At 42.7% G+C, this 25,046-nt stretch overlaps 1 protein-coding gene across 2 annotated transcripts in view; it reads right to left on the reverse strand.

Moving 5' to 3' along the window:
- Positions 1 to 3,932: 3,932 nt before the first annotated feature.
- The window catches only part of asrij (OCIA domain-containing protein asrij), a 30,220-nt gene continuing 9,106 nt past the window's right edge, over positions 3,933 to 25,046 (reverse strand). For both annotated transcript variants that reach the window (XM_065426937.1, XM_065426938.2), the window contains exons 3-8: positions 23,182 to 23,235; positions 19,556 to 19,603; positions 18,203 to 18,335; positions 17,486 to 17,628; positions 13,410 to 13,691; positions 3,933 to 4,086 (exon numbers count right to left, since the gene is read on the reverse strand). In XM_065426937.1, coding sequence (XP_065283009.1) covers positions 4,049 to 4,086; positions 13,410 to 13,691; positions 17,486 to 17,628; positions 18,203 to 18,335; positions 19,556 to 19,603; positions 23,182 to 23,235 — 698 coding nt within the window. In that variant the 3' untranslated portion in view covers positions 3,933 to 4,048. The remainder of the gene's footprint in view (positions 4,087 to 13,409; positions 13,692 to 17,485; positions 17,629 to 18,202; positions 18,336 to 19,555; positions 19,604 to 23,181; positions 23,236 to 25,046) is intronic.

Raw genomic sequence — 25,046 nt, forward strand, 5'->3', positions numbered from 1 at the left:
GACCAGTATAGTAAGCAATATGGCAACAAAGAATATCCAATGCAAAGAGAGGCCGAGACAATCTCTTAGGTGGCAGCAATGGAAAAGAAACCTGCTATGAGTAACTCCCTTTGAGGAAAAAACAAAATCAGGAATGAAACAATTTATGATAACTCAAAAGGAAGCCCTTTTTGAAGCGAGATCAGGATGCCTTACAACGCATACTTATAAAGCAAGGTACACCAAGGAAGAAGGATGTGCTTGCTGCGGTAAAGCTAGAGAAACGATAAAACATGTTTTATTAGAATGTGAAGATATCTACCCAGCTGTCGGTTTAGGCTCCGCTGGCCTCCTTGAAGCCCTGGGATAGCAGGAAGGAAAGTAAACATTTCCGCAATAGAAATTAGTAAGGGTTGATCGCAAGTTTGGTGGCAGACAAATAGGGAGACCACGAACAATGCAGGCATACAAAAACAAAGTTCCCAATAGTGGTTCAGAAAGTTTGATGCTGGGAATGTTTTGTGTATGTGTGTTGTCTTTTTTTCTTTAGCGATAGGTAGGACATTGCGCAAAATAATAACAAGAGCTTGGTGGCGCAACCCACTGCCCTGTTTCAAAGAGGGCAATCATAGCATCCATCCACCTAGAGTTACTGTAACTCTAGTGCTAACTATGCCTTTACACCATCCCTCTGTGCAGAATAGCCAACTGGACACTTCATCTGGTTAACCTCTCTGCCTTTCACCTCTAGTTTTCCTTCCTTTCTTGTGCTAACACACTCGAGGAGAGGAAGAGAGAAAAGCACTAGCAAAGGCCTGTTGTGGAAAGGGCAACGAGTGGAGGCAGAGAGCAAAGCTGCGTGTTGCGTGCGTTGAGGGCGAGCTGGTTGGCTGCCATGGGAACAGAGCAAAAAACATTGGCAAGTGCCACAGTCGGTTCTCCTGTACTCCATGCTTTAGATAGTTGGCGTTCTATCGCGCCAAGAATTGGGGGGGGTTCCTGAATATCAGTGGCTGGTCCTTTAATGGAAATAAAGTTGGGTGAAGGTTCGCCCTTTTGTACCAAAGCAATGGATAGAGCTACACCTCGTACGCACAAAAGCGAATTAACTTGTACTGTGGCGGACATGTATGAATGTCATTCCATTTTTCTTTCTAATCTGTTAGTTGTAATCAAGAATATGCGAGACACTTGTTGGCAGGCAATGTGCAAGGTGGCAAATATGAGTGTAAAATACGCTCAAACAGCTCAAATCTTGGCACGCTCCGTGCAGTAAGTTGCAATGGTAATTATGGGGGAATAATTTATCTAGCATGCAGACAAAGCTTTTCGTGGCTGGAAGGCACGGAATATTTGTTTAAAGAGCTTTTAAAAGAAACTTCATGCATGCACTGTGGACAATTATGTTGTTTTCTGCAACATCATTGTAGACACAATTGGACAAGTTGTGCTAGAAAATGTATGAATGCATTTTGGCCGCTGCGACCGGATGATTAAGGATTGTCACCAAGTGAACTATTGTGCCCTGCAGGTATGCTTTTGACTGTTAACAGAGGGTCAATTATAGCTAACTATCATTAGCAGCAGCTGTACTGTCCGATTCCCATGATGCGAATGCATACATTTCTACGTGCACACATATTTTATGCATAGCGCATTTTACAAAAACCTTATGCACAGACAAAACTGCATGGCTCCTCTTGGAGCCAGCCAGTCATGGCCCATTTGGAGAAGCCTTTGCTGTTGCTGATGCACAACTGACAGTCTGCATGGCACTGCGCAAAAGGCTTTTCTGGTTTCAGTATGGTTTGTGAAATTGGTCCGCTACACCCCATCATACTGGAGCAGGACAACATAGGGGAAATGCGAAGGTTGTGGGTTTGGCTCCCACCTGCAGCAAGTTGTTTTTTCATCCACTTTCATTTCCATTAAGTTAGCGTTTCTTAATTTTCATTTATTAAGCACAAGTAATTTCCCCTATGTTGTCCTTAGTGTCAGTGTTTGTTGGCTTCTTATGATACGACTAATAAAAATTGGGCCCCTCGGTTTACCCCCCTTCTTTCTCATTCATTACATAATGAGGGTCTCGAATCCGGCAACATTGATGCGTTCAGGTAGCATATGTGGGTTTATTGACCAGTTGCCTTCACCCGAAAAGATCACGTTCTCATGATGCCTGCGGCAACAAAGACGTTCCACGTCCGCCACCAAGGTCTGTGAGTGGTGGCGCTGGCTAACACTCCCAGGGTTCTACTAGGACACATAAATACCCAAGAAAGTGGATGGGAAAACCGCGCCACCGTAGCTCAATTGGTAGAGCATCGCACGCAAAATGCAAAGGTTGTGGGTTCGGTTCCCACCTGCGGCAAGTTGTTTTTTCATCCACTTTCATTTCCACTAAGTTATCGTTTCTTAATTTTCATTTATTAAGCACAAGTAATTTCCCCTATGTTGTCCTTGGTGTCAGTGTTTGTTGGCTTCTTATGACATGCAAGACTTGGTAGCAGCCAGGGCCCTGTTACTGCTGCCCAGCTGCAGCTGTCTCGTGTGCTGCGTTGTGCCAACGTATCACCACCTCCTTTGTTAGTACTCCGTCTGAGGAGCTCGAGTATAAGGCTAAACTTTGTTATTGCGTTCCGTTCTTCGCTCATCGGGCGAAACTGCTAGTTTTATTGTGGCAGCAGTTATATGGACACTCCAGGTGAATTTTCACTATTGGCATTGCCGTGAGCTTGCGGTTGACGTCCAATTGCATACGATCGCGCACCGTATGCAGTGGGTGTGAGGGAAAGCGTGCGAAGGCGAGCCAAGAAGGAACGTGGCTTGATGTGCGCCATCTGCCCACGAGCCCAATGTTGAAGGTCATGTGGACAAGTGAGCACAAGTGGAGTTCAACATGCAGTAACGTGATGAAATGTGTGTTACAAGTGGGGTGGTGCAGGTGAGCATGAGTCTCCTTCCCCAGCGGTGGCTGCGTGTGGATGAGCGCATACGTGGCCCACACGCCTATCTTGGAAGTAATCTGCAGCGGGTACAAAGACTGATCGCTTCATGTTCGCTGTCTTCCTTCGTGCCCAGAAGGCTGTACAATCTCAAGTTTCCTAGAGGTATTGAAGGGAGAGACAGCACAAAGTGTTTGCTCCTCTCTGTTTTCATTCTTCATCATGCCAGCATGAGACAGCGATCGTTAGCAGCCCTAACGTTTATATTTAAGCGAGCCATAAAACAGGATGGGTAACAGGTTGCAACAGGTTGCAACAGTAGCAGCCCTTACCACCTCCTCCAAAGCATGATCGTTGCTGCGGCATATCAAATGATATTTCATCAAATGCAAGCATAATTCACAATTAGGTTGTTGTAGGCCATCCAGTCGACAAGGCTGGCTGACAAAAAAGTTAAAACAGTGGTGCACGTTGTTATATAAAGCATTTTTAATGGACATTGCAGGTCGCATCCAAGACATTGTTTCCTAGCCGCATTTTCTGCCGCAGCGTCACACTACGAATGCCATATGAAGAAATGGTGTGCTACACCTGCAGTCAGGCACATACCAAGCATGCACGCATAGAATGAACCCAACACGAAGTCAGTGCACATGCTCGACCTGGTTTTTAAAACGAAACAAGTGATTGAATCACCAAAGTATATTCCAACTTTATTTTATGGCATTTGCTTGCGCCTTCATTGACCTCGCCTGGCAAAGACATATGTGTGACACCTGCATAAACATCATGAGTGCAAAAGAAAAGTCTATTTTTGCAGTACCGTTTTGATTAATTTATGTGGCACTGTTTTGCATCACAATCGCAGGGATGTGAGCTGTCATGAAAAGAAAGAAAGAAGCAAGAAAAAAAAAATCTCATGCTCCTGCCGTGTACCTTCGTAAAAGCTACCGAAGGTAATGAGCAGGTGTCATCTATGGTTACCCAATAAGAACACATAGAAGGCACACATTGAGAACATTCCATATTTACTTATATTCGTGCTAAACCATGCTGTCTGCTGGGAGACTATATGTATTCTTCCTTTCACCATGAAGACAAGTGTTTTCTAGGAGGTAGTAAAGTCCCTATTCTTCCCAAGCGTCTCCATACTTGTTCTTCTTGCCTGTCAAGGAAGAAAAAAGGAAAATAAAAGGCTGCTGGAGATGATAAAAGCTAGAGCGGCAACAAAAGGTGGCATTATCTCTGAAAACTCGTGGTACATTTCAAGGGCAGAAGCATCAGAAGCATGTTCTATGGTCAAGTGCAACAGTTAGAATCTGCTATGCTGTGCAATTAAAAATCGTGGGGTTTTAGGTCCTAAAGCAGCATATGGGCGATAAGAAATGGTGTAGTTTGATGGTTCTGGATCGATTAAGACTAGGTACCTAGGGTCCTTAACGACCACTTAAATCTAAATGCAAAAGTGTTTCGGCATACCACTTTCACTGGAATGTGGGAAACCCACGAGTATCACCACAACCTCACGCTTAGCAGTAGAATATTATAGCTGCTGCTGTCCAACGCTACTTGGTCAAGGGTAATTTTATTGTATGCTGCAGTCACAAAAGGTCAGATTAGGCTTGTGCAAATATTCCAATGAAATATTACATATACTATTCAGTATTCATTTCGGTTACAGTTTCAGCATTTGGAATGGACAAAGTGTAAAAAAAGAAAAAAGAAAACATCTGCCTCCATTCCGCTCTGTGAAAGTGGATGCACAGCAAAGCTGTTGCCGACGTTAGATGACGTTACACAAACACCACCACAAGCAATGTACGTCATGCACGCACGTGTGCTGCAGTGCAGCATACATCCTCATTCTTCTAGGCCCTCTGCCAAGCGCAAGTACATTATTGAAAAAAATTAATGCTTAATAGTAAATTCTGTCAGAAAGTGTGTATTGTACGACTTATACGCAGCTGCAGACAAGATAGCTTCGGATTGTTATTCGAGTGTACAAGAAAACATAAATCTGTTAAGCAGAAACTGAATGAGAAAGCCCTTTTCCAGCTGCCATTCGAGGTCTGTTTGAGTGGCTGCTAGGTGGCAATACCGTTAGCACAGCATAAATCCCCATTCTTATAGGCCCTGCGCTTAGGGCAAGTGCATTAGTGAACTAACTGAGCTTAAGAAATTAAAATGCATCACAAAATTTGTAAAGTATGACTTACACACAACCTGCAGTTATGATAGCATTGGACTTTAATTCAAATATACGAGAAAACATAATTCTGTTGCACAGAGACTCAAACACAATGTCTTCCAGCTGCCATTTGTTTTTGCGTGAGCAAGCCATAAAAAATCCTGACCAACTACAGGCAAACAGTTTCGCTGTAATACCCATGCTGATCCGATGCACGTGTTTGGATCTATGAGAAGTGAAGCTTAATAGGAATCTTTAGCTTGGGCCCAACTCCGACGCGGCCTATTCAAATACATGTAAAACACAGAAACGCTTTTCTGAGATAACTCCTGGCCAGATTTTAATGAAATTTGTTCCATTTCAAAGGTAAAGTTAAATTCTAGTGACTGTAGGTCGTAGATTTTCGATTTAGGGCCTGAACTTTCAAAAATTCTAAAGTTGGGAAAAAATAGAAGCATGACGTTTACAAATGAACAGCTCTGCATCAAGAACAGATATCGCGGTTCTGTAAACAGCATCTATTAGATCATTCAAAGCGGACAAATTCCGTATGTCAATTTATGTCTTTTGTGAATTTGTTGCATTGTGTACAAGGGCTCTGTAAAGACTGTATTTCAATATTGCAAAATTTCTTTAGATTCATGTGTAACATGTCAATTTCGTCTGCTTTAGATGCACTATTAGATTGAATTCACATAATTTTGATAATGTTTTTCATTTCCGAGTTACAGAGTTGTAAAACTTGATAGTTTCGTTTTCTAAAAATTTGCGATTTTAGTCAATTTTTAACAAAACATTGACGACCTAAATCGAAAATTAGAAACAAACAGTCACTAGATTTTAAGTTTTTCTTTTCAATGCAACAAACGTCGTTAAGTTTGGTGCATTGGTTGACGAGAAAAATGAATTCTCCTTTTACATGTGTTTAGATAGGAGCACCCGAGCAAAAGCTTCCTCTTAAGTGGTTAATTAAATGCTTCACAGATAATGGCAATGCATACAATTTGGTGATGGTAGGTGCGTGCACAGAAAATATGACACTTATCAAGCAACGTTTAGGGATTCTATACATATTGTGTCACAGTGGGAAATAGTCATTCTGGAGGAGAGGATTAGTCAAAAACAGGCACACCTCCAGTGGCACACACTGAATGGCTAAATCATGAAAGAATTCATGAAGTCATGAAATATAATCAACCATTCTATTAACAGATCATTGTGCTTTAGTGATATTTGTTAGCAGATGTTATATATTAATGTTTTATGCAGGAATCGTACATAGTGGGGCATGCCCATTCTGGAAGACTTGTGAAGAACCCAATGGCACATAATGAGTGGCTAAATCAAAGGAAAGGTTAAATATAATTCACCATTCCATTAACACATCAGTGTGCTTGTGCAGGTTTGTACATGAGCAGGTTTTATGAGGGAAGTTATTTTTTTGCTATGCAGAACAAAGCTGGACAGATGTGGTCAGCATACAAAGAGAGAGAGACAGAAGAAAGAGGAAAGGCAGGGAGATTAACCGGACGGGAACATCCAGTTTGCTACACTACGCTGGGGAGAGACAGGACGGGAGGTAAAGTGATAGCAAAGTAGAGACAAAGAAAGAAATGAGCACAGACATACAATCACAGTCGGTCATTGTCACTGCGTACCATCACCGCACAGCACAGTAGCACTTGAAGCACTATAAACATCTGTTCAGGCTACAGCTGCTTGTTCAAGTCTGTTGCCCTTAAAAGCTGCAACAGTGCCCTCGTCGCATTCCACTGTGATGGCTTTTGATGTCGGCATTCCAAAATACGTTCCTCTGTTAGAGGTCTTTGGTCAAAGTGCGCTATCGCGATTGCGAGCGATCGTCTCTGTAAATTGTTGCGAGGACAGTCACAAAGAAGGTATTGAAGAGTCTCCTCGCTACCACAGTCATCACACGACGCGTCGTCGGCCCATCCGATTCGGAATAAAAAACTTAGTGAAAGTCACCCCTAGCCATATTTGACAAAGCAGGGTAGCTTCGCAACAGCAGAGTCTAGCTGGAATGCAAACGCATAGAGAGGAGTCTAGGTTATGCAGCCGGTTGTTCTGTAAGCTTCCTGCATTCCACAAGGAGAATGTGATATCACGGTTGAGCATCCACAGCATCTGTCCCTGATAACAGTATCGGCTCCTCTTCGTCACCTTGAAGAGCCGACCAAGCAGCGTTATCGGTGGTTTGTTCCCTATGATGCCGCAGTGACTTGGAAGCCACTGAAATGTCACATGGTGTCCTCAGTCAAGCTATGGATTAGCCCGCTGATTTCGAATACCAGTTGTTTGTGTGATCCACGCTGCAGGGCTGATAGCAAAGACTGCAGTGCTGCCTTCGAGTCACTGAATATTGAACATCTTCGAGGTTGTTGGCTGGCAAGATGGAAGTGCAGCGCGAAGAGCTGCAAGTTCCGAAGCCGTCAGTGTCGTTAGGTGATGCATCTTGAAACTGATGGTGGTGGCTTTCGCTGGGAAAACCATGGCTCCAGAGGAACACTGGAGAGTTGCCGATACATCAGTATAAATATGTACGTGGTCGGTGTACCTCTCGTGCAAAAGGAGCAGAGTTAGTTGTTTAAAAGCAGGTGATGACAGCTCAGATTTTTTCCTAATTCCTGGTGCACTGCAGGTCGAGCCAAACACCATGGAGGAATCGATGGCTTAGTTGTGGGGGTGAAGCCTGATGGAAGGCGGAATCCGAAATCGCAGTACAAAATGATGCCTACAGCCTTTCTGAGGGTAGTGCTGCCAGATGATGGGAACGGGCACAGGCAAAGTGCCTAATGTGCACTCTCAACACTTTCACTGCTATGTGTGTTTGGATGGGTTGGTCCTGGGTGATTGCAATAGTCGCCACTGTCAATGTGCATTTTGGCAAACCAAGACAAAGTCAGCATACAAGGTTTATAAGCAACTTAATGGATACCTTCATATAACGTTTGTATATATGCCAGGTGTTATTTTTAAGTCTAAAATCCAAAATTGCCTGTGGTACATAGCACATTCCTAACCCTTGATCTAAATTATTTGATGAAGTGGCCATTACTACTTCTATGCGAAATCAAAATGCCTAATTGAATCATTGACATAATTACCCTAACTTGTTATTTAATTATTTTACAGCACATATGTAAATCTACGAATTATAGTCGGTGGATTCGCAAGGTGTATCCACTTGGAATGTATTCTCTGGACTGCATCAGTTTCCAAATGCTAATTTTCAAAGTATCTGACGAAATGCATTGGTGTTCCAGTTACTTTGGTGCTTCAATGCATAAAACAGCATTTTCTTGAAAGAAGTAACTGGAAAATAAAGGAAAATCTCATGGAAAATTGGCGTGGAAAAAGTAAAGAAACTAGGAGGTAGCATTACGTAATGCAGCCAGCCTTCATAAGCCTGCTCTCTATGAAGCCAGCCCCTCTGCCTTTTACCTGTCGAAAAATTGGCCCAACTTGCAACCCTGCTCGGTGGAGTCGACCCGTTGTATTTGGTTTCCGGTAGGCTTTAAATGATGTGCACTTGTGCAGGTTCTTGCCAACCACTCTGCGCGTATTTTCTCTCGATATACTTGTGCAATTTCGGTTGTTTATTGCAACGCGCACAATTATTGTCTTCGTTGCAATATGCGAATGTAGCAGCTGCACAGTGGGGTCACACCTGTTGTCTTTTCAGAAGAGTGGGCACCGAGAGCACTGGTAGAAGACATTAAACCTTAATCTGACATGATCACATGTTGGGACAACCATGTTATAAGCAAATGGTAATTTCTAGCTGCCAAGCGTGGACAGTATGGGGAGAGAGCTTAGCAAAGGCTGATTGTGACGAGGGCGTCACTAAAAGCTACCACGAATCAAACAATTGCCATGAAAGGTCCATAAACCTTGGAGGGCCTATTTCCCAAGAGCCAACGCACAAATAGGACCCCAAATGAAGTGTGGGGCAGCGTTAGAGGAGCTGCCTGATGTCATGCTCCGTCCTAGTCTTTTTCCCTTTTCTACGTTTACAGTCGCCAATCGCTTTAATGGATGGATATTATGAACATCCTCTTTGAAATAGAATGGTGGCAGATGCCACCAGCTTGTTACTTTTACCATTCTGCAACTATTATTCGCCTTTGAAGGGACAATAAAGACAAATAAGTCAAGCAAAAGTGATAGATTATTGCTCGAGAATCTCTAAGGTGTCAATATTATCGCAAACAGAGCCTTAATAGTCGAGAAATTGAGGTAAATGCAGGACAAGATTAGAGACTTCCCCGCGACATTCAAGCACTTGCCCGATGACAAAAGCACTGGTCAGTTAAATTCTGTCACTAGTACTCAACTACGTGTTGCAAAAAACATCCTCATATTGTATTATAATATGAAATAAAGTGCTACTTTTCCAGTTCCAGTTCATGTTTAGAAAAAAGAACTCACTGAAATTACTATTGACAATGGCGTGGGCCGTTTAAAGGTTTCATTTTCATTTGACTCTGCGCCGCCCACGCTTTCACATTTCAGTACTTTCCTGATTGCGTAGTGCTGCGCTGGTTTTGCTGGCTCGTGAAATTCGCATAAACTGCAAGTAGAAGAGAATTCAACTTCCATGTGATGTCACAGGATACTCGAACGGTCTACACCACTTGACCAAAAAGCAGCTGCAGCAGTGAATACGCCGCTCTGTCTTGGCTTGGTGCCACTGTCTGTCGGGCGCCGTTTTACTCACTGACAGCAGAAAAGGGGGGTGATGGCGTATGCAACGTCACCACTACCCTGGTTAAGTGGCGGGAGATTTAAATTTCGAAAAAGGTATTATAACACTTCAGATACAATTTTCTTGCAAACTAAGTCTTTTCTCGGCACAAAACAAGCGTTGTGAGGTTTCTGGAAAGGTATTTAAACAGTCCGCGTCAACTTAGTATTTGCCTTTAGTGTCCCTTCAAGGCCCACAACTAGTGTAAACAAATAATTGAACCAGACAGAAATATACACAAACCACATTACAAAGAAGTTGAAGGGGAAACGGAAATGACTTCGTTATATCCATTAATTCATTATAATGAAAACTGTCATTTACTGCAGTATATGCCCCATGGCATGCACAACTGCAGACAAGCAAAGAAAACTACGGCACCACGGCCCGCCCAAGCACTACACTGCCATGTATGCGATGAAAATTGAAAACAACAGCAAAAGAATATACAGTGTGTGCAACATGCGACTTTTTAGCACCTGATGCGACAGCAGTTACGACAGCGTGCTTATGTTCGAACAGACAGGTTTACAATAGCGTTTGTAGCCAAACGTAAGCAGATTACGTACATAAAGAAATAGTAATCACTGCACATGCCCCGAATGTTTTTGGGCTTCTGTGGTTTTTGTGCACTATGATAAAGTACATTATTTGACGAGTTTAATGTTCATAATGTTTATGCAAGTTAACAAATGGTGCTGTCCAATATGGCAGCCCCCGTAGCTCCCGCCTCAGTGTGAATTCTCGTCGTGGTGGCGCTCTTGCTCTTATTGATCGCCAGTAACTATTGAAATGAGCTTTCACTTCCTCTAAAATCACCCAAAGGGTTAGTTATGAGCTCATAGCACATCCTTTTTCTGAGATCATTCGGCGATTCCGGTGTCCATATGCCTAAACAAGCGAAACTTTTTGATCCGCCATTTTCTCATGGCCCCACGGTTCTGCTATGTGAACCTGCCAGCTTGGCTTGGCTGGGTCGTAGCCGGCTCATAGCTGGCATGCTGTGTCAGCACAGTGCAGTGCACTACAGCAAGAGAGAGAGAGAGGCACTGGTTTTTAGCACACCACGTACAAGTATCATCATCGATATGAGGCGTGGCGCGGCTAGGCGTGGCCTCTGAGATTGCAATCTCGGAGGGTGCACCTTGCTTCGTCAGCTAGGTGCTGCAGCGAGAGGGAGGGAGATGCAATAACATATGAAAGAAGCGCTACTCGCGCACGGCCACCATGTGCGTGACGGTGAGAGAGTATAGTTGTTGCTTGACGGCGTATTTCACGTGCAAATTTCGAACTGCCACGCAGAACAAGTGCAGCCCATCATTACGCAACAGTCACTATTTTTGGTTTCAGAGACAGATTTGGCTCGTTATACTGACTGGCAGAACAATTTTATTTTATTAAACCTAGGTTTAAAATACATGGTTGTCTATGGGCATCTCAAGGAGATTTGCGTTTACGTCGTGTTCCGGCTTAGCGTAACACTAGGGCAAGGAACCCACCAAGCCCATCGATTGTTATGCGTGGTTTTAGAAAATGAAGGAAAAGGGTTTATCGGTTTAGTTACACAGCTCCAGTATGGACGCCTACTCCGTGCAGGATCAAGTTAAACGTCCGAGTTCACATCAGGACCCTGTCTCCTCTGCTCGAAAAGTCTCCACATTTAATACCGTTGTCTTCCCTAAGCGAGTTGACTAGGGAATCTGAAGACTGTCCAGCAGCAAATCACACTCCTCGACTCTGCAGCGATACCACACCCATGCTCGCAACAACTCGCAGTAACTCCGACTCCGAAGAGACTGGTTTGGAATGTGTGGTAAGAAAGCAACTTGCAACTCCCAGATTATCGAAGTTGTTCCCCTCCTTTTTATCCTTTGCTCAGGCTGCCAGGTGCTGGTGGGGTGATGGCCTTTTGTGGGACCCGTCAAGAGTCAGTATCCATGCTGCGTTGACCTCTGGATAGGCACTGATGAATTGGTGGTGGTTTGGCTCGTGGCAAACGTCCAATTAACGCCTTTGTGGTACTGAGACGTAACAGTCGTTATATTCATTATTTCGTTATATGCCATTGCGTTATAACGAGGTTCACGTGTACTGCCCTGAAATCTATTCTTGAATGCCCACATAACCCTGCCACCTTCTCTACTGGACCAATGTATAACGGTGACTGAAATTCTGGATGCCGTATGTGCCTATGTTGAATTTTCAGATGTGATCCATGCACTCGATGTCAGGAAAATCGGCTGTCTGTACTCTCGTTTTCGTTGGAGTGGCTTCTTCGCTTTCAGAGAGTCGTATGGCCAATGCAAATAGCTTGTCAGCGTAACTACGGATGTCAACATCCAGCAAAACAGAGCTGATGAGGCCTCTACAGCCAAAGATGTGTAGCCAAGATGGAAAATCACTACTGACCTGCGTGGTGGCGGGCAGCAAACCATCACAAGAAGTTTGTCGCTTACTGAGGGGCTCATCAGTAATAGGGCCCGAGATCGTGCACATTGGCTAGACTGATGGTTTTAGAAGCAGTGATTGGGCCTGCGGGCAACCAGCTGACAGCTATAGCAAGTGTGCCTGTTCATCTTCGCTTGAACAGAGTAAGTCCAAGCTTACATGTTGGTGGAAAGCACTGAGCTGAATTTGTGCAACACAACCTAAACTGCTAGCATCACGTTCATGTCGCATGCAACTATGGGTGTGCGAATAGTTTTTGTCTGAATTCAACACACATCAGATAGTGCGAGAAGTGAATTGGAAACAGAACATTTTTCGAATACCTAGTTTACAAACAATGTGCAGCCTTCTCACCATTAATAATGAAAAATTTTCATATCTTAGTACCTCAACATTAAGCCCCCTGTTTATTGAATGCTCCCTGCACTTTACGCTGTTAATAAATTTGAGCTCGCTTTATTGGGTAGCCTCTTGGTTAGCTCAGTTGGTACAGCGAGTGACCTGGAAAGCTCATGGCACCAGGCTTTATCCTGGAATAAAGGTCAGTTTTTCTTCCACTGCAAGGCTTTCTTTTTGAGGAACCTGGGTCGCGATAATGTAAAACTATTCCACTTGGTTTTTATTCCCCTTTTACAAGACTTTCTCCAGCTTGCAGATATGAGCTACAACTAAGTTCCTTAAATTGGTCAATTGTTGTTGAACAAAGGATGTCTCCGAAGCTAACATTTCAACAAGAGGCCTTGTTTTCATCAGTGCCTTGATGAAGACAAGTCCCTGTGTTGAAATGTTGACTCTGGAGGCATTCTTGCTCAATCACTTCGAAATTCCATCTTCCTGTGAACCTCCATCTTGTTTTAATTTTCTTGGATGTCACTTTAGTTAGATAAGCCTCGCAATAACAGTTGTGTGGGCATATGAAGGCTGCGATGCAGCACTGCTAGTAAGAGTGGCTCAGTGGCAACTAAAGATCTACTTTTGCTCCATCGCTGTATACTTGCAGCAGAGGCACCACACGCATCAAGCTTATTTACATAAAGTGGCTTTTGGCTAGGCTCATGCAACACAGGCATTATGAGGCAAATCGCACCTGTGCTGCCACCCAATGGTGCTGACCCGGTGCTGGGGATTCTGGAAGGATAGCCCCTATGTGGCCTTTCTTCAAACGTTTGTGAAGGAGGCTGCACAGATGGCTGCGAAGGAGCAGCTGGGGGTGGCTGTGACAAGGCAAGTGGCGGTAGCTGCGATGATGGTGGTGGCGCTGACAGGCGCCTCTCGTACTCCTCGCGGTTTTGTCGACGCAGCTCTTCGTACGACGCCGTTGAGTACTTAGCTGGCGGGAGGTTCTCTGGCATCTCGCCGACATGTGGGTCTGATGGAGGAGCAAAAAGAAAAGACACAGGGCCTCTTTAACCTGACAGCCATAACAAAAAATTATGAAATGTCACTGCAGCTGAAGCTCAGTGTCCCCATAAAGATCAGTAAATGTTACCCTGCTTAACTGCTCCAATGGCTGTTCTGGCTTGTTGCTATGGCTTGCTGTGATGTTTACTTTGTTGCTATGTTAATCTTACGTATAGTTTAACCCTTTAACTGCTGATGATGAGCCAACTCGCCATGACAAAGCTTGCATAACCTTGTAATTTTGACCGATAAATAAATACTAATACACAACTTGCTCAGCAAATTACTTCAACAAGAGCAATAAAAGCGGAACAGGTATTGCTGGTACCATACTTTAAGCAAAGAAAACAGAAACTGCATGTTAAAAAAAAAAAAGATCTGCACTGTTCATTGATCTTCTTCAAAATTTATTATGGCAGTTAAGGGGTTCAAGCCAGATTAAAAAAATATGTTGTGGGGTCTTACGTGCCAAAACAATGATGTGATCATAAGGCATGCTGTAGTGGGGGACCTCAGAATAATTTTGACCAGCTGGGGTTCTTTAAAATGCACCTAAATCTAAGTACACAAGCATTTCTTGCGTTTTGTTTCCACTAAATGCGGCCACCATGGCCTAGATTGAACCCTCAACATTGAGCTCAGCAGCACAGTGCTATAGCTACTGGGCTACCGCCAATGGTGTAAAGCCAGGTGGGGAAACAAGTTTTAATAACAGCAGCATGAACATACTGCTCATTAATTTTCTTTTTTTTTTTTTGCCATGAGGCACTGAACAACTCTGCACATGTGATAAGGCTAGTGTTCGCTTCTAAATTATTGCAATATGAACATTTACGTTTACATTACTTAATTTTGGGTCCCACTACCTTGGAGTCACTTGCTGGTGCCTCTTTGGGATAATTTTTGCTATGACAATGCTGCTTGGAACCAGGGTGCCAAACCAAAAAAAAAAAAATAATAATGGTTCGGTTTGGGTTTAGCACACACTGATTTAGTTACGGTTTTGTTTCAGTTCAGAACCCTTAACCGGTGTGGCACAGTAAAGTTTATCTTGCCCTTTGGCGACATGCTGCACAATGCTATGAACTTTTTGGCTAGCACATGTGAAAGAGTTGACAGGATGCGCAAGAAATGAGCTCTCTGAAAGATGGGAGACAGAAATCAATGTTTTTACAAACAATATCAAAGATGTTTAATATTGTACAGCTACAACAGCCATACACTCGAGAACGGCCATTTTGGGCAGTGTTGTTGTCAGAGTGCGGCACGCGGTATGGAACCTTGATGGATCCATCCCTGCATTCCTCCTTTCCCTCATTTCCTTTTATTTTCATCCATACTGAAAGTGGGCAAAGCAATAGAAATTTGGTGAGGTGTTTGAGTAGCAAGATTTTAGAGTCAAATCAAGTATACGAGTGTAGTGCAAGGACTTAATTTGGTTTATGTGAACATGGAGTTTGTGAGAACTTTTGAGGTTTTTTGAATTTTGTGTCAAAAAGAATTAAAAAAATAAGCAGAAGGTGAGCCAGGGACAGCTTGTGTGCTTGGCGGCATCAAGGAATTTCGGCCAGAGAAAAAGTAACAAGAAGAGGCGGGTGCCGAACGAGCAGGCAAGGCGGGCTCGTGATTTGGAAGACACAGAACCAGTGCGCTGCTCTGGGAGCTATCCACAAAACAAACATCGGTTATATGTTAGAACTTGTCTCTCATAAAATAATAAATTGCAGTTGGAATTAAGCAAGGTGTAAAGTGGCTATTGTGTGACGACTGACTACTACTCAACACTTTTAGCAGGAATATTAGCTGCTCGTAACAGACATGTTCAATTCAGATAAGCATCTGACTGTGCAGTGAGAGATGGCTCGCCACCTAAAAGGCAGCACACATCTGTGCATCTTCCTTTTTTGTGTTATGTTATGAAGAAGAAAATGCTAAGCCATCTCAAACGCATGCATTTTGTGATCGTCAGCGGTTGCTTTAATGCATCATCAGCGAAAGTGGGATAGGCGGGTGCCGTCGGCAACAGGTGACTGAGGCAGGTGGCACGGCACGTTGCACTGCTAATGTAGTCATCCTTAAAACTAGCTGTCGGCTGGCAGTACAGTTAGTGAAAGACTGTGGTTGGTTTTGTCCTTGTAGGAAGTCTGAAGGATGGCAGCAGGCCATGCAGCGCCACTTGTTTTATAAACCAATTTGCGGGTTACAAATACACAGATAAATAGAGATAACTTTCAATATTAGGAAATCATCACTTTCATGACTTTATGGATATAGCAAGTGAAATGAGCTGTGGCCTGTACATTTATTTATTTATAGATGGACATGGTTTTAAGGGGCTTAATGCCACGTTTCGCTGGTGAGTGTCACCCCCATCATTTTTGCCTGAATTTCAGTGCCAATTTAAAGATATAATTCCTTATGTAATTAATAAAATGATGCTTGTTATTATCATTGTGAGTTACAATCGTGCCAGTAATCTCAAGGCACATTACTAACAGTTGATAGTGCCCTTAAAGGGGACCACGCACACAAAGACATGACATTTCTGGAGCCAAGATATTTTTCAGTTTGGGATTGAAATTCTGGGCTCATATTCATAAAACGTCGCTACCATAAGAGTGTTTCCTCATTTGCTGGCATTGTAGTATCTATCACTCATGACTGTAATTGGTGTGATAGTGTTATTCACAGCATAAATGGCCAATTGATGATGCCAATGATGTAAAAAAATTGCTGAGCATATGGACCTCATTTTTTGGCCTGTCTGTACCAGGTATGAAAAATACGCAGCCTCCAGAGAGCTTCCGTTTTTAAATGTACAGGTATCTGCCAGAATCGTTTTTGCCTCCTGCTTCACTTCTCTAGCAATTTTGCAGTGTTCAAGAACTCTGGTCTTAACCCTTTCAGTGTCGGGTTATTTTGGAAGTGAAGCAGCGCTGAAGTCGGGCATTTTTAAATGTTATAAAATTAATATAATTTTTTATTATGCAGAAGAGAAAAAAAAATGACACGGATAATGGCAAATTCATTCTTGGTGTGGTCATTGCACTCCCATCTGACAAAAGGAATAAAATGCGCTGCAGACTCAAAAACACCATTGTTCTCAGTACTTTTTCACAGTGACAGCATCAGCATTCAATGCAGTCAAAGTTGGCTCTTCTTCAGACGACCAGCTGTCCTCTTCCCAGTTCGAGCCTGGCACGTATTCCAAGTTGGAAGAGCTGCCACTCCATGCAATAATTCAAGGTCCCATGCGAGCAGCCATCTCAAAGCAATCATGCAGCTGCTCTCAAGGAAGGAGTGCTCTCATTTATATTAGAACTCGACTTTGCAAAGCAAAGAGAGTGATAGATGAAAAAGATACGACAGAAGGCAGAGCCATCCTGGAGAAAGCACACTGATGAAAAATCGTCTGTAAACATACAACAGATAGCAGAAATGCACCAGAGTGGTGGCCTTGCGTTACGGTGCAAATATTAGAATGAAGCCAGAACTGCGATCTGATAATGAAGCAAGCCATAGTGCGACATTATCAATTTATTTTGACCACCCGGGGTTTTTTAACATGCACCTAAATATAAGTTTACATAAGCATGTTTGCATTTAGCCCTTATTGAAGTGCAGCTGCCACAACCGGGATCAAACCTGTTACCTTGAGTTCAGCAGCATGACTCCATTGCCAGTCGGTTATCACAGCGGGTGACACCACTGTGTGCATGGCACAGTACTCTTAACAGTGCTCAAAGCTGGACGCATACTCACTGTCCATGGATGGCCTCTGGTTGTCATCAAAACCTTGAGGTGCATTGTAACTACGCAGGTCCAATCTCTTTGAGCTAAGGTCTGCTGAATATTTGTCTTGAGCAGCACGTGCAGCATTGTCTCCAGCCTGGTATCCCAAGACTCTGTGAAAACAGCAAAGTAAGAAAGTCACTTAGAAGCTTTAGATCTTTAAACATAGCAAAACAAACACTAATAAAGAACAAATAAATGGCTGAAGCCAGTATGGGCATGTGATGAGTGAAATGCCTGCTGCAAAAGCCATCTTAGATGTGGCAGCAGTGACTTATGGGGTGATGTGAGTTCAAAAAGCAAAAATTATTTTTTATTTCGACTACAATATTGCAGTGCAACATTCTACATTCATATGCAACAAATGAAACTGTTTCACCAGCCAAAAAGAGTGCGAAAAATAATTCTCATCCAGGCACGGTAGCTTGAAAAAACATAGGCAAATTTATGTGTTTATGAGGTAGTTTTGGGAACCCGTTATTAAAAATTGCATGTGTCTTTCACTACTCCTTTTGTTTGAAAGCGTAGAGAAGGGCCTTTTTTTTGTAGCCTGCACAGTTATCATTCTTTCACTTTAACAGTGAACAGTGAAAAAATGCTGTAATAACTGAAAGCTAGAACAGTCAAGGGACTTGACAAATTCATATTTGTTAACATTTCTAAGAGTATACTGTAATGGCAACTTACACATCAGGCGAAGTGATGCCACGCTTTCGTCTCAGGGCTTCCCCAATGGTGCTGTTTGGAAGCTTCATGAGCTTTTCCTCACATTGGCGGCGGTAAGAGACCTTGCCAACCAGCCATCCTACAAATGCAGCTCCTGAAAGAATAAGAGAAGCAACACACAGATAAGAAACATCTACCTATTTGCAAAAACACTTCTTCACAGTCGACTGAAGTAACAGCAGATTGCCAAGTCCTGAGATCAACAAGGCACATGTCTTCACTTGATGATAGGTTTGTGTCTACAACGAATTAAAATCATGGCTTTGCAGTTAGTTGGCTATTTCACAGAAGAACCTTGTTATCCATAAATAAAACTAGCAGGAGAACCGTAGGAAATGGTAAGCAGCACTTCCACTGCTAGTAGTTCCATTGCTCAAAGCCAGATGGCCTTGGGCCATCCAACTGCAGGCTTACAACAACATAGGTGCCTCACTAATGCCAAGGCCCAGAAGTACACAGTGGCCATTAAACAAGTTCTCACACATCAACTAGTTACATTCTTCAATGAAACTGTGTCTACATTCTTTGCTGAAGCCCACACAGTTGCTCCTGCAACATGGGTGTGACTAATTCACTCAAATGTTACTGAGCCAATTGCTAAACACCCACACCATGCATGACACCTTTTTGGTGTCTTCTCCTGCTGGTAGGCAAACTGAATAGTACATTGTGCCATGCAGAAGACAAAGGGACGTGATTGTTCATGGCACGACCTCTGATATCACGCACATTTTCCACATCTCAGAGGCCAAGTCACATGACCACTCGTCGTTGTCTGCCAATTTGAGAGCACAACGAAGTGCCTGCCCCATGTTATACCACAGTCACCGGCTGGCTTTCGATGAAAACATAAAGCAAAGGCAAATTGGTTCCTTTGTGAAAGAAGTCTAACTGACAGCTGTCAATCTGGAGACCTTTCTGCAGATGACCCCCATTTGCTGTGTGCCATTTTCGGTCACACCCACAATAAAATTTTGGCCAGCAGACATGGTAGTTAAAAAAAGGAGTCATGTTTTCCTGGCGCTTCCAGATGAAGTATGAAAACACCATAATTTCATAGCATGCTCCAATCGTTATGACTTGTCAAATTTGAACTCCAGTTGGCAGCACCACAGCAACCTTGCATTAGCACTCTTAGAACAACGAGTCTTACATGACCAAGTGCTTCCAATCTGTCCTCCCCCACATACACTGTTTCTCAAGGCTTTATTTGTGCTGATGCTTTTCGTTCTTGTGCTCATGCTGGTGCCATTAGTGAGGTTCCCTTGTGTCTATTTTTGCTAAGCAATATAGATATCTAGACATCATTCATACCAATCATCTTTAAGTAGGGGCCATACACGGGATGCGGTGTGAGGTAACCTGCAACAAGGAGAGCAATAGTACGTAAGGAAAACAGAAAACAAAAGGGCAGTTAATTTTGGACCCTGAAAAGGGCCTTTAACCAGAGTCAGTGACAAGTCGAAAACGTAGGAGGGGCTCCTTCCTAAAAGTGCGCTACACCTGCTTTCTGTCCCTCTGCAATCACATAATATAGCTTTCTTACAGATTGCACAGGCAGAGGTAACCTAGCGGTTTATCAACTTCAGGGATAACGAACATGCTGCAGTAATGCACCTTGCACATAAGCAGCCAAGATTGGTAGGTGTGGAGGCTGAGAAGACAGCAGACTGCATAAATGCATGCAGAGTATTACTAGGGATTCATAGGGGAGGGCTTAGTGTGCCCTAACCTCACAAATGACCTCTCTGCTGTCTTGCATGAACAGCAAGGTGCTCCCAGCATCCAACAAAGTGCCGTCAGGAAGGCCAAGTTAATCTTTTTTTTTGAACAAGAAGCACGTTTTCTTTGAATCTCAGTACCAACCACACTACACTCCTCCCGCCATTTATGAGGTGGTTTATGCCACCACACCACAGCAGAGCTATAGCAATGATTGAAATGGGGACACAGATTGAAAGTAGGTAAGACAAGGCGATGTGCAGTTGCACGTGACGAGTCTTTCCTTTGAGAGGTTTTTCTTGCTACATTCTTGACCTGCCACTGACTTTCCCAAATGTGGAAGAAGTAATTTTTCGACACACCAAGACCAACAAAAATAGTCACAATTCTGTTTACTTTGCCTGTTGCAGCCAAAAATGGATCAAACATCAAGGTTAGGCTTGTCTCACAAATGAATATTCCTCCATTCATCAAAATAAAGAAAGCAGTTATTGTACAATTTAGTTCAATGTAATGAATATTCTGCATTGTATTTAGTTTACTCCAGTTCGTTTTATTTTGCGAGATAACTGTGACTGCTTCGATGTAAAGTAAAGCTCAAACTATGTGTAGCTTCTCTCACTATCTTACATGCGTGTTTAAACACAAATAATAGTCAATGCATCATGATGCTTGTATCTGCATAACCTTATTACCTTATACATATAACCGTATACGTATAACCTCATTACGCATAACCTTATATACATCTGTACTGTAGCTATCCTTGTATAATATGCAAGCAATATCACATGAATGCTGCTATGCAGCAAGCATGTGCAAGAAACTCCTGTTGAACCATGCAGTCAAAGAGGTTGACACCCTCTTCAGTCCCTGTACCTTGTAGACACAGCCTCTTCTGACTTGATCGAGTGCCAAAAAAATTTGAGTTGTTCAGAATGAAAAGTAGTCATCAATGTTTAATATGTTAACCAATAAAAGCAGAATATCACTTATTATGAACAGACTTACACTTGTTGCTCTCACCAAGCTGACTGTAAAGACTTTCACTTACTTGTGGTTTCTTGAGCCTAGTTGGTAGTCAAGCTTTCTTAATTTAAGAAATTATAATCTCATTTTATATTCTCACATTCCCAAGTTTTTTTGCCAGGTCTGATATCCAGGTTACCTAAACTGGAGTATTCATTTTAAACAATAACCTTCATTTGAAACCAGGACAGCAACAAGAAAACTGATAATTAATACTAAATAATGTTTGGCATAAAAGTAAAATGGTACCCAACAATGAAAACTAGTTTTTAAGTTTGTGCTTCACATTATTAGAGAATTCAACCTCCTTGAGTGAAGATGCAATTTGCAAACGCATTTATCACTAATGAGCAAGATTTTAACCTCTATCTTAGAATGAAAATATTCCATTTGTTTTGGGCGGTGCTTAGTTAGGCTTGTTTCAGGAGGGCTACCTGGCTTCTTTGCCTCAATCTATCTGTTCACACTGGTACTAGCTCCGACATTATTTTAAAGAATGTATTGAAAAAGTAAAAAGAATCGGGATATCAGGTATAAATACAGCAAGCCTATAAACTTATTCTGTTTAATCCGATTCCAACATGGTGATTTATGTAATTATGCAGCGTGCACTGCAGACAACAAAACGGTCCCTGCAGGATTAGTGTACATGAATGCACACAGAACAAAACAAGCCACTGCAACAGGATATGCACCGAGTCAAAGGCATTGTCACTGAGTATGCAGCAGAAAGGGCTTGGTAACTCCAAGAAACTGCTCCAAAATTGTGGAAATTCCCCATGGTAATTGAGAAATTTCGTGACAAGGGACAATTGTGACAACAATCGAGGCACATTGGTTGCACCGACTGTGTGTTCCAATGGCAAACAGAGAGCACCTGTCGAGCCAAAACTATTCTGCAGAAAAGACGAGAACTTCAAAATAATAGGCAACTCTTCATTAGGCTTACACATGGTCTTTCTCATCTCTTTGTTCTGGAAGAGAAGCATGTGTTTGAATTATAGATATAGAGAAATTGCTTTAAAATGGAACTGTCTGCGTGTCAAGCTGGACACATGCTCAAAATCTGCCACAGGAAATGGATAAATAAATAAATAAATAAATAAATAAATAAATAAATAAATAAATAAATAAATAAATAAATAAATAAATGAAGCTCCACCCGAGAGTACCCAAACAAATGCGTGCAATACAGAAGGATAAGTTAGTGCTAACAGCAAAGTGCGATGAAGTATAGTGAATAAATGTTTCCACAGTGGGTCATCAGTGTTTTCACATTCTGCAAAGGAGTTGTAACGCAGCACATAAGTCAGTAGATGGCCATAGACTTGAATCACAAAAGGCTAATTCCCTGTCAAGATTAAAAAAAAAAAAAGGAGAGAAGTGTGGGTTGAATATGAGAGATTACAGCAAAACCACATGCCTTAGCTCTCATTCCTAAAGCTGAATGACTGAAAACAGCAGTTATGAGCCTCCAGCTCTTCGATACATGCAGAGATTCCCACAGGAGTGTGTGAAAAACTGTAGAGCTTTCAGTTAACTATACTGCCACTTGGAAAAACTCCTGAGAACTCCTGGACTAAGAGAGAGATTTATTTACGGAAAGGCAGAGAAAAACTCCTGGACAAAGCTAGAAACTTCTCTATACTAGTGAAAAAACATGCAGCTTGCATGCAGTAGCAAATGCGTGTGGCGATGAATTTTTTTTTGGTGCTTGTGGATTTGCTTCACAAACCAGCAAATATGGCAGACTGAATGCACACCAAGGCAACCACTGGTGGAACAAAAGTAAGGCCACACTACAGTGCATGGGCATGAATTTTGCAGGTGCTTTCCTTTGAGCAACTCAAGCGTGGTGCACAAGATGAGCCTGACGAAAAACTGTCAACATTTGCTGTCACCCAATAAAGGTCTTATCTGTTTACATGTGCAATGTGCTCTTGGCATAGTGGTTAGAACGCAGGGCTTGAAATTGCAATGTCGTTGGTTCAATTCCAGGTATACATACTTGAACATACTTTTCTTAGGAGAGCTTGTGTCATGCCCGAACCAAACCATGAACAATGAAGAAAATAAAAGAACACAAGCGGCCTGTTCCTCAATTCACAACTACTGTTTGCAGTAAATTTACCAGTATTTCATGTGTTCTGACCAATCTAAATAAAATAGGGCTATATCAGCCTCCTTACCAACTTTGGTGGCATACTGGACTCCAAAAGCAGCAGCCAGTCCTAGTGGCAAGGCTGCAAGATGAAACACGTGGGAAGTAAGCCAACACACACATGCCTGCAGATGTGAATACACACACACACGAAACTGCATACAAGAGACACTGACACAAGCCTAGGCTTTTTCCCCTTAAGCTCAACATGTTGATAGGAACATATACAGGTGATGTCCCATAGTCAAGAGGTTGTTACAGTTGACAAGCCAAAACAACATGACGAACATGTACCTTGTAAGCAAAAGCAACAGTCTACTTGTCCTACCAAGGGTTGCAAAATAAAGCTAGTTAAGGAGCTTATCACTTCGGGGCCCCCTACTGTAGTATATAATTATTATTCATGTTCTGAAATGTAATCACTGTAATAAAGAAACTTTAGGTGAATTATTGAAATACTAAGAGAAAGTAAAATTATATTTAAAAAGAAAGCAGCAGCTGGTACCCTCATCTTCCTAGGAACAGCCAATGCACGAAACAGATTTTAGCTGAAGTTTTTTAGATATTTTGTTTACTTCTTTAGCAGTAAAGTGGACTGTGAGATGTACTGTCGAATGCAAAATTGTGGAAATCATGGGAGTGATGGCTAAGTGCACTTTTGTACTCTCTAACAATGACGTTTGAATTTGAAACATATGTACTGTGCACACATGTCATTTTTACCTGCCAGTGCGCTTGTTTGCACAGTTTAATAGGCACATGTGTACAAATGATGGTTCATCACATACAAGTATGGTATTTCGATGATAAGGCAGTAACTTGTGATGCTAATTCCTAATATCAAGTGTCCATAAGCATGCTCTGAAGATAGAAAAGGCCGATGAGGCAGAAGAATGACAATGTAATGTCAACAGTAATGTGCTTAGCATTGAAACAATATAGCAACACAAAGTACTCCCATTGTTGAAATGCCTTATGCATAAGGTGTGTATTGCAACGAGACTTTTCTCTCGGACTTCCCTATAAACACGCTATGCCATCTAGTAGTGCCGCCACAAAGCCTGCACGTGGTCTTTCAAATGCATGACGCACTGGTACATGTTCTGAGAAATGCATCATGCAGCCACCAGGCCACCTCTCTCTTGCACTTTTCTTTAGACATGCCGCACCATCTAGCGGTGCTACTGAGAAGTCCACGCATGGCGTCTGAGACGAGATACATTGCACGCCGGTGCGTGCAAACAATGAGAATTGTTCCCTCCCTGGCCGCACATTCAGTGGCACATGCAAGAGGTTCTTGAAGTGCGGCACAGCCTGCTAAAGCGCGAGGCTGCTGTCCTTGGGAAACCCGTGTGAGGTGGGTTCGATTCTGCCCAGCACAGGAGAAATTTAAAATGTTTTCTAATGGTACATTAGGCTGGCTGACATCGCCATCACAAAATAAATTACTCTAATTGCAGCCAGGCTCCTCTTCCCCACTGCACTGCTGCTACCGCATGCTGATATCCACTGCACACGCTGCACTCTCTATTGGCGCCGCTGTAAAGTCGGCACTCAGTGCAGGTTAGATTCCGACGAGCACAGGAGAAATTAAAAGGATCCTTTTCTGTTATTACAGAGCAGCACATTCCCAGTGGCAATTGGCTAGTTACCAAAGCTGGCATCAAACACATTCGTTGAAGAGCAGCACACACAGTGACCCAAGTTGGTATCATACAGCTTCGCTGAAGAGCAGCAGACTTGGTGTAAGCATAAAAGAGATTCAAAGAAAAGCAGTAGATACCCAGTTCCCCATCCCCAGTCACCCATGTTGGCGTCAGAGAGGTTCGTTGAAGAGTGGAACATGGGTGCACAGTGCCACATTCCTAGTGGCTCAAGTTGGTTTGACAGTTG

Source organism: Dermacentor albipictus, chromosome 3, assembly GCF_038994185.2.
Source record: "Dermacentor albipictus isolate Rhodes 1998 colony chromosome 3, USDA_Dalb.pri_finalv2, whole genome shotgun sequence".
NCBI lineage: Eukaryota > Metazoa > Arthropoda > Arachnida > Ixodida > Ixodidae > Dermacentor > Dermacentor albipictus.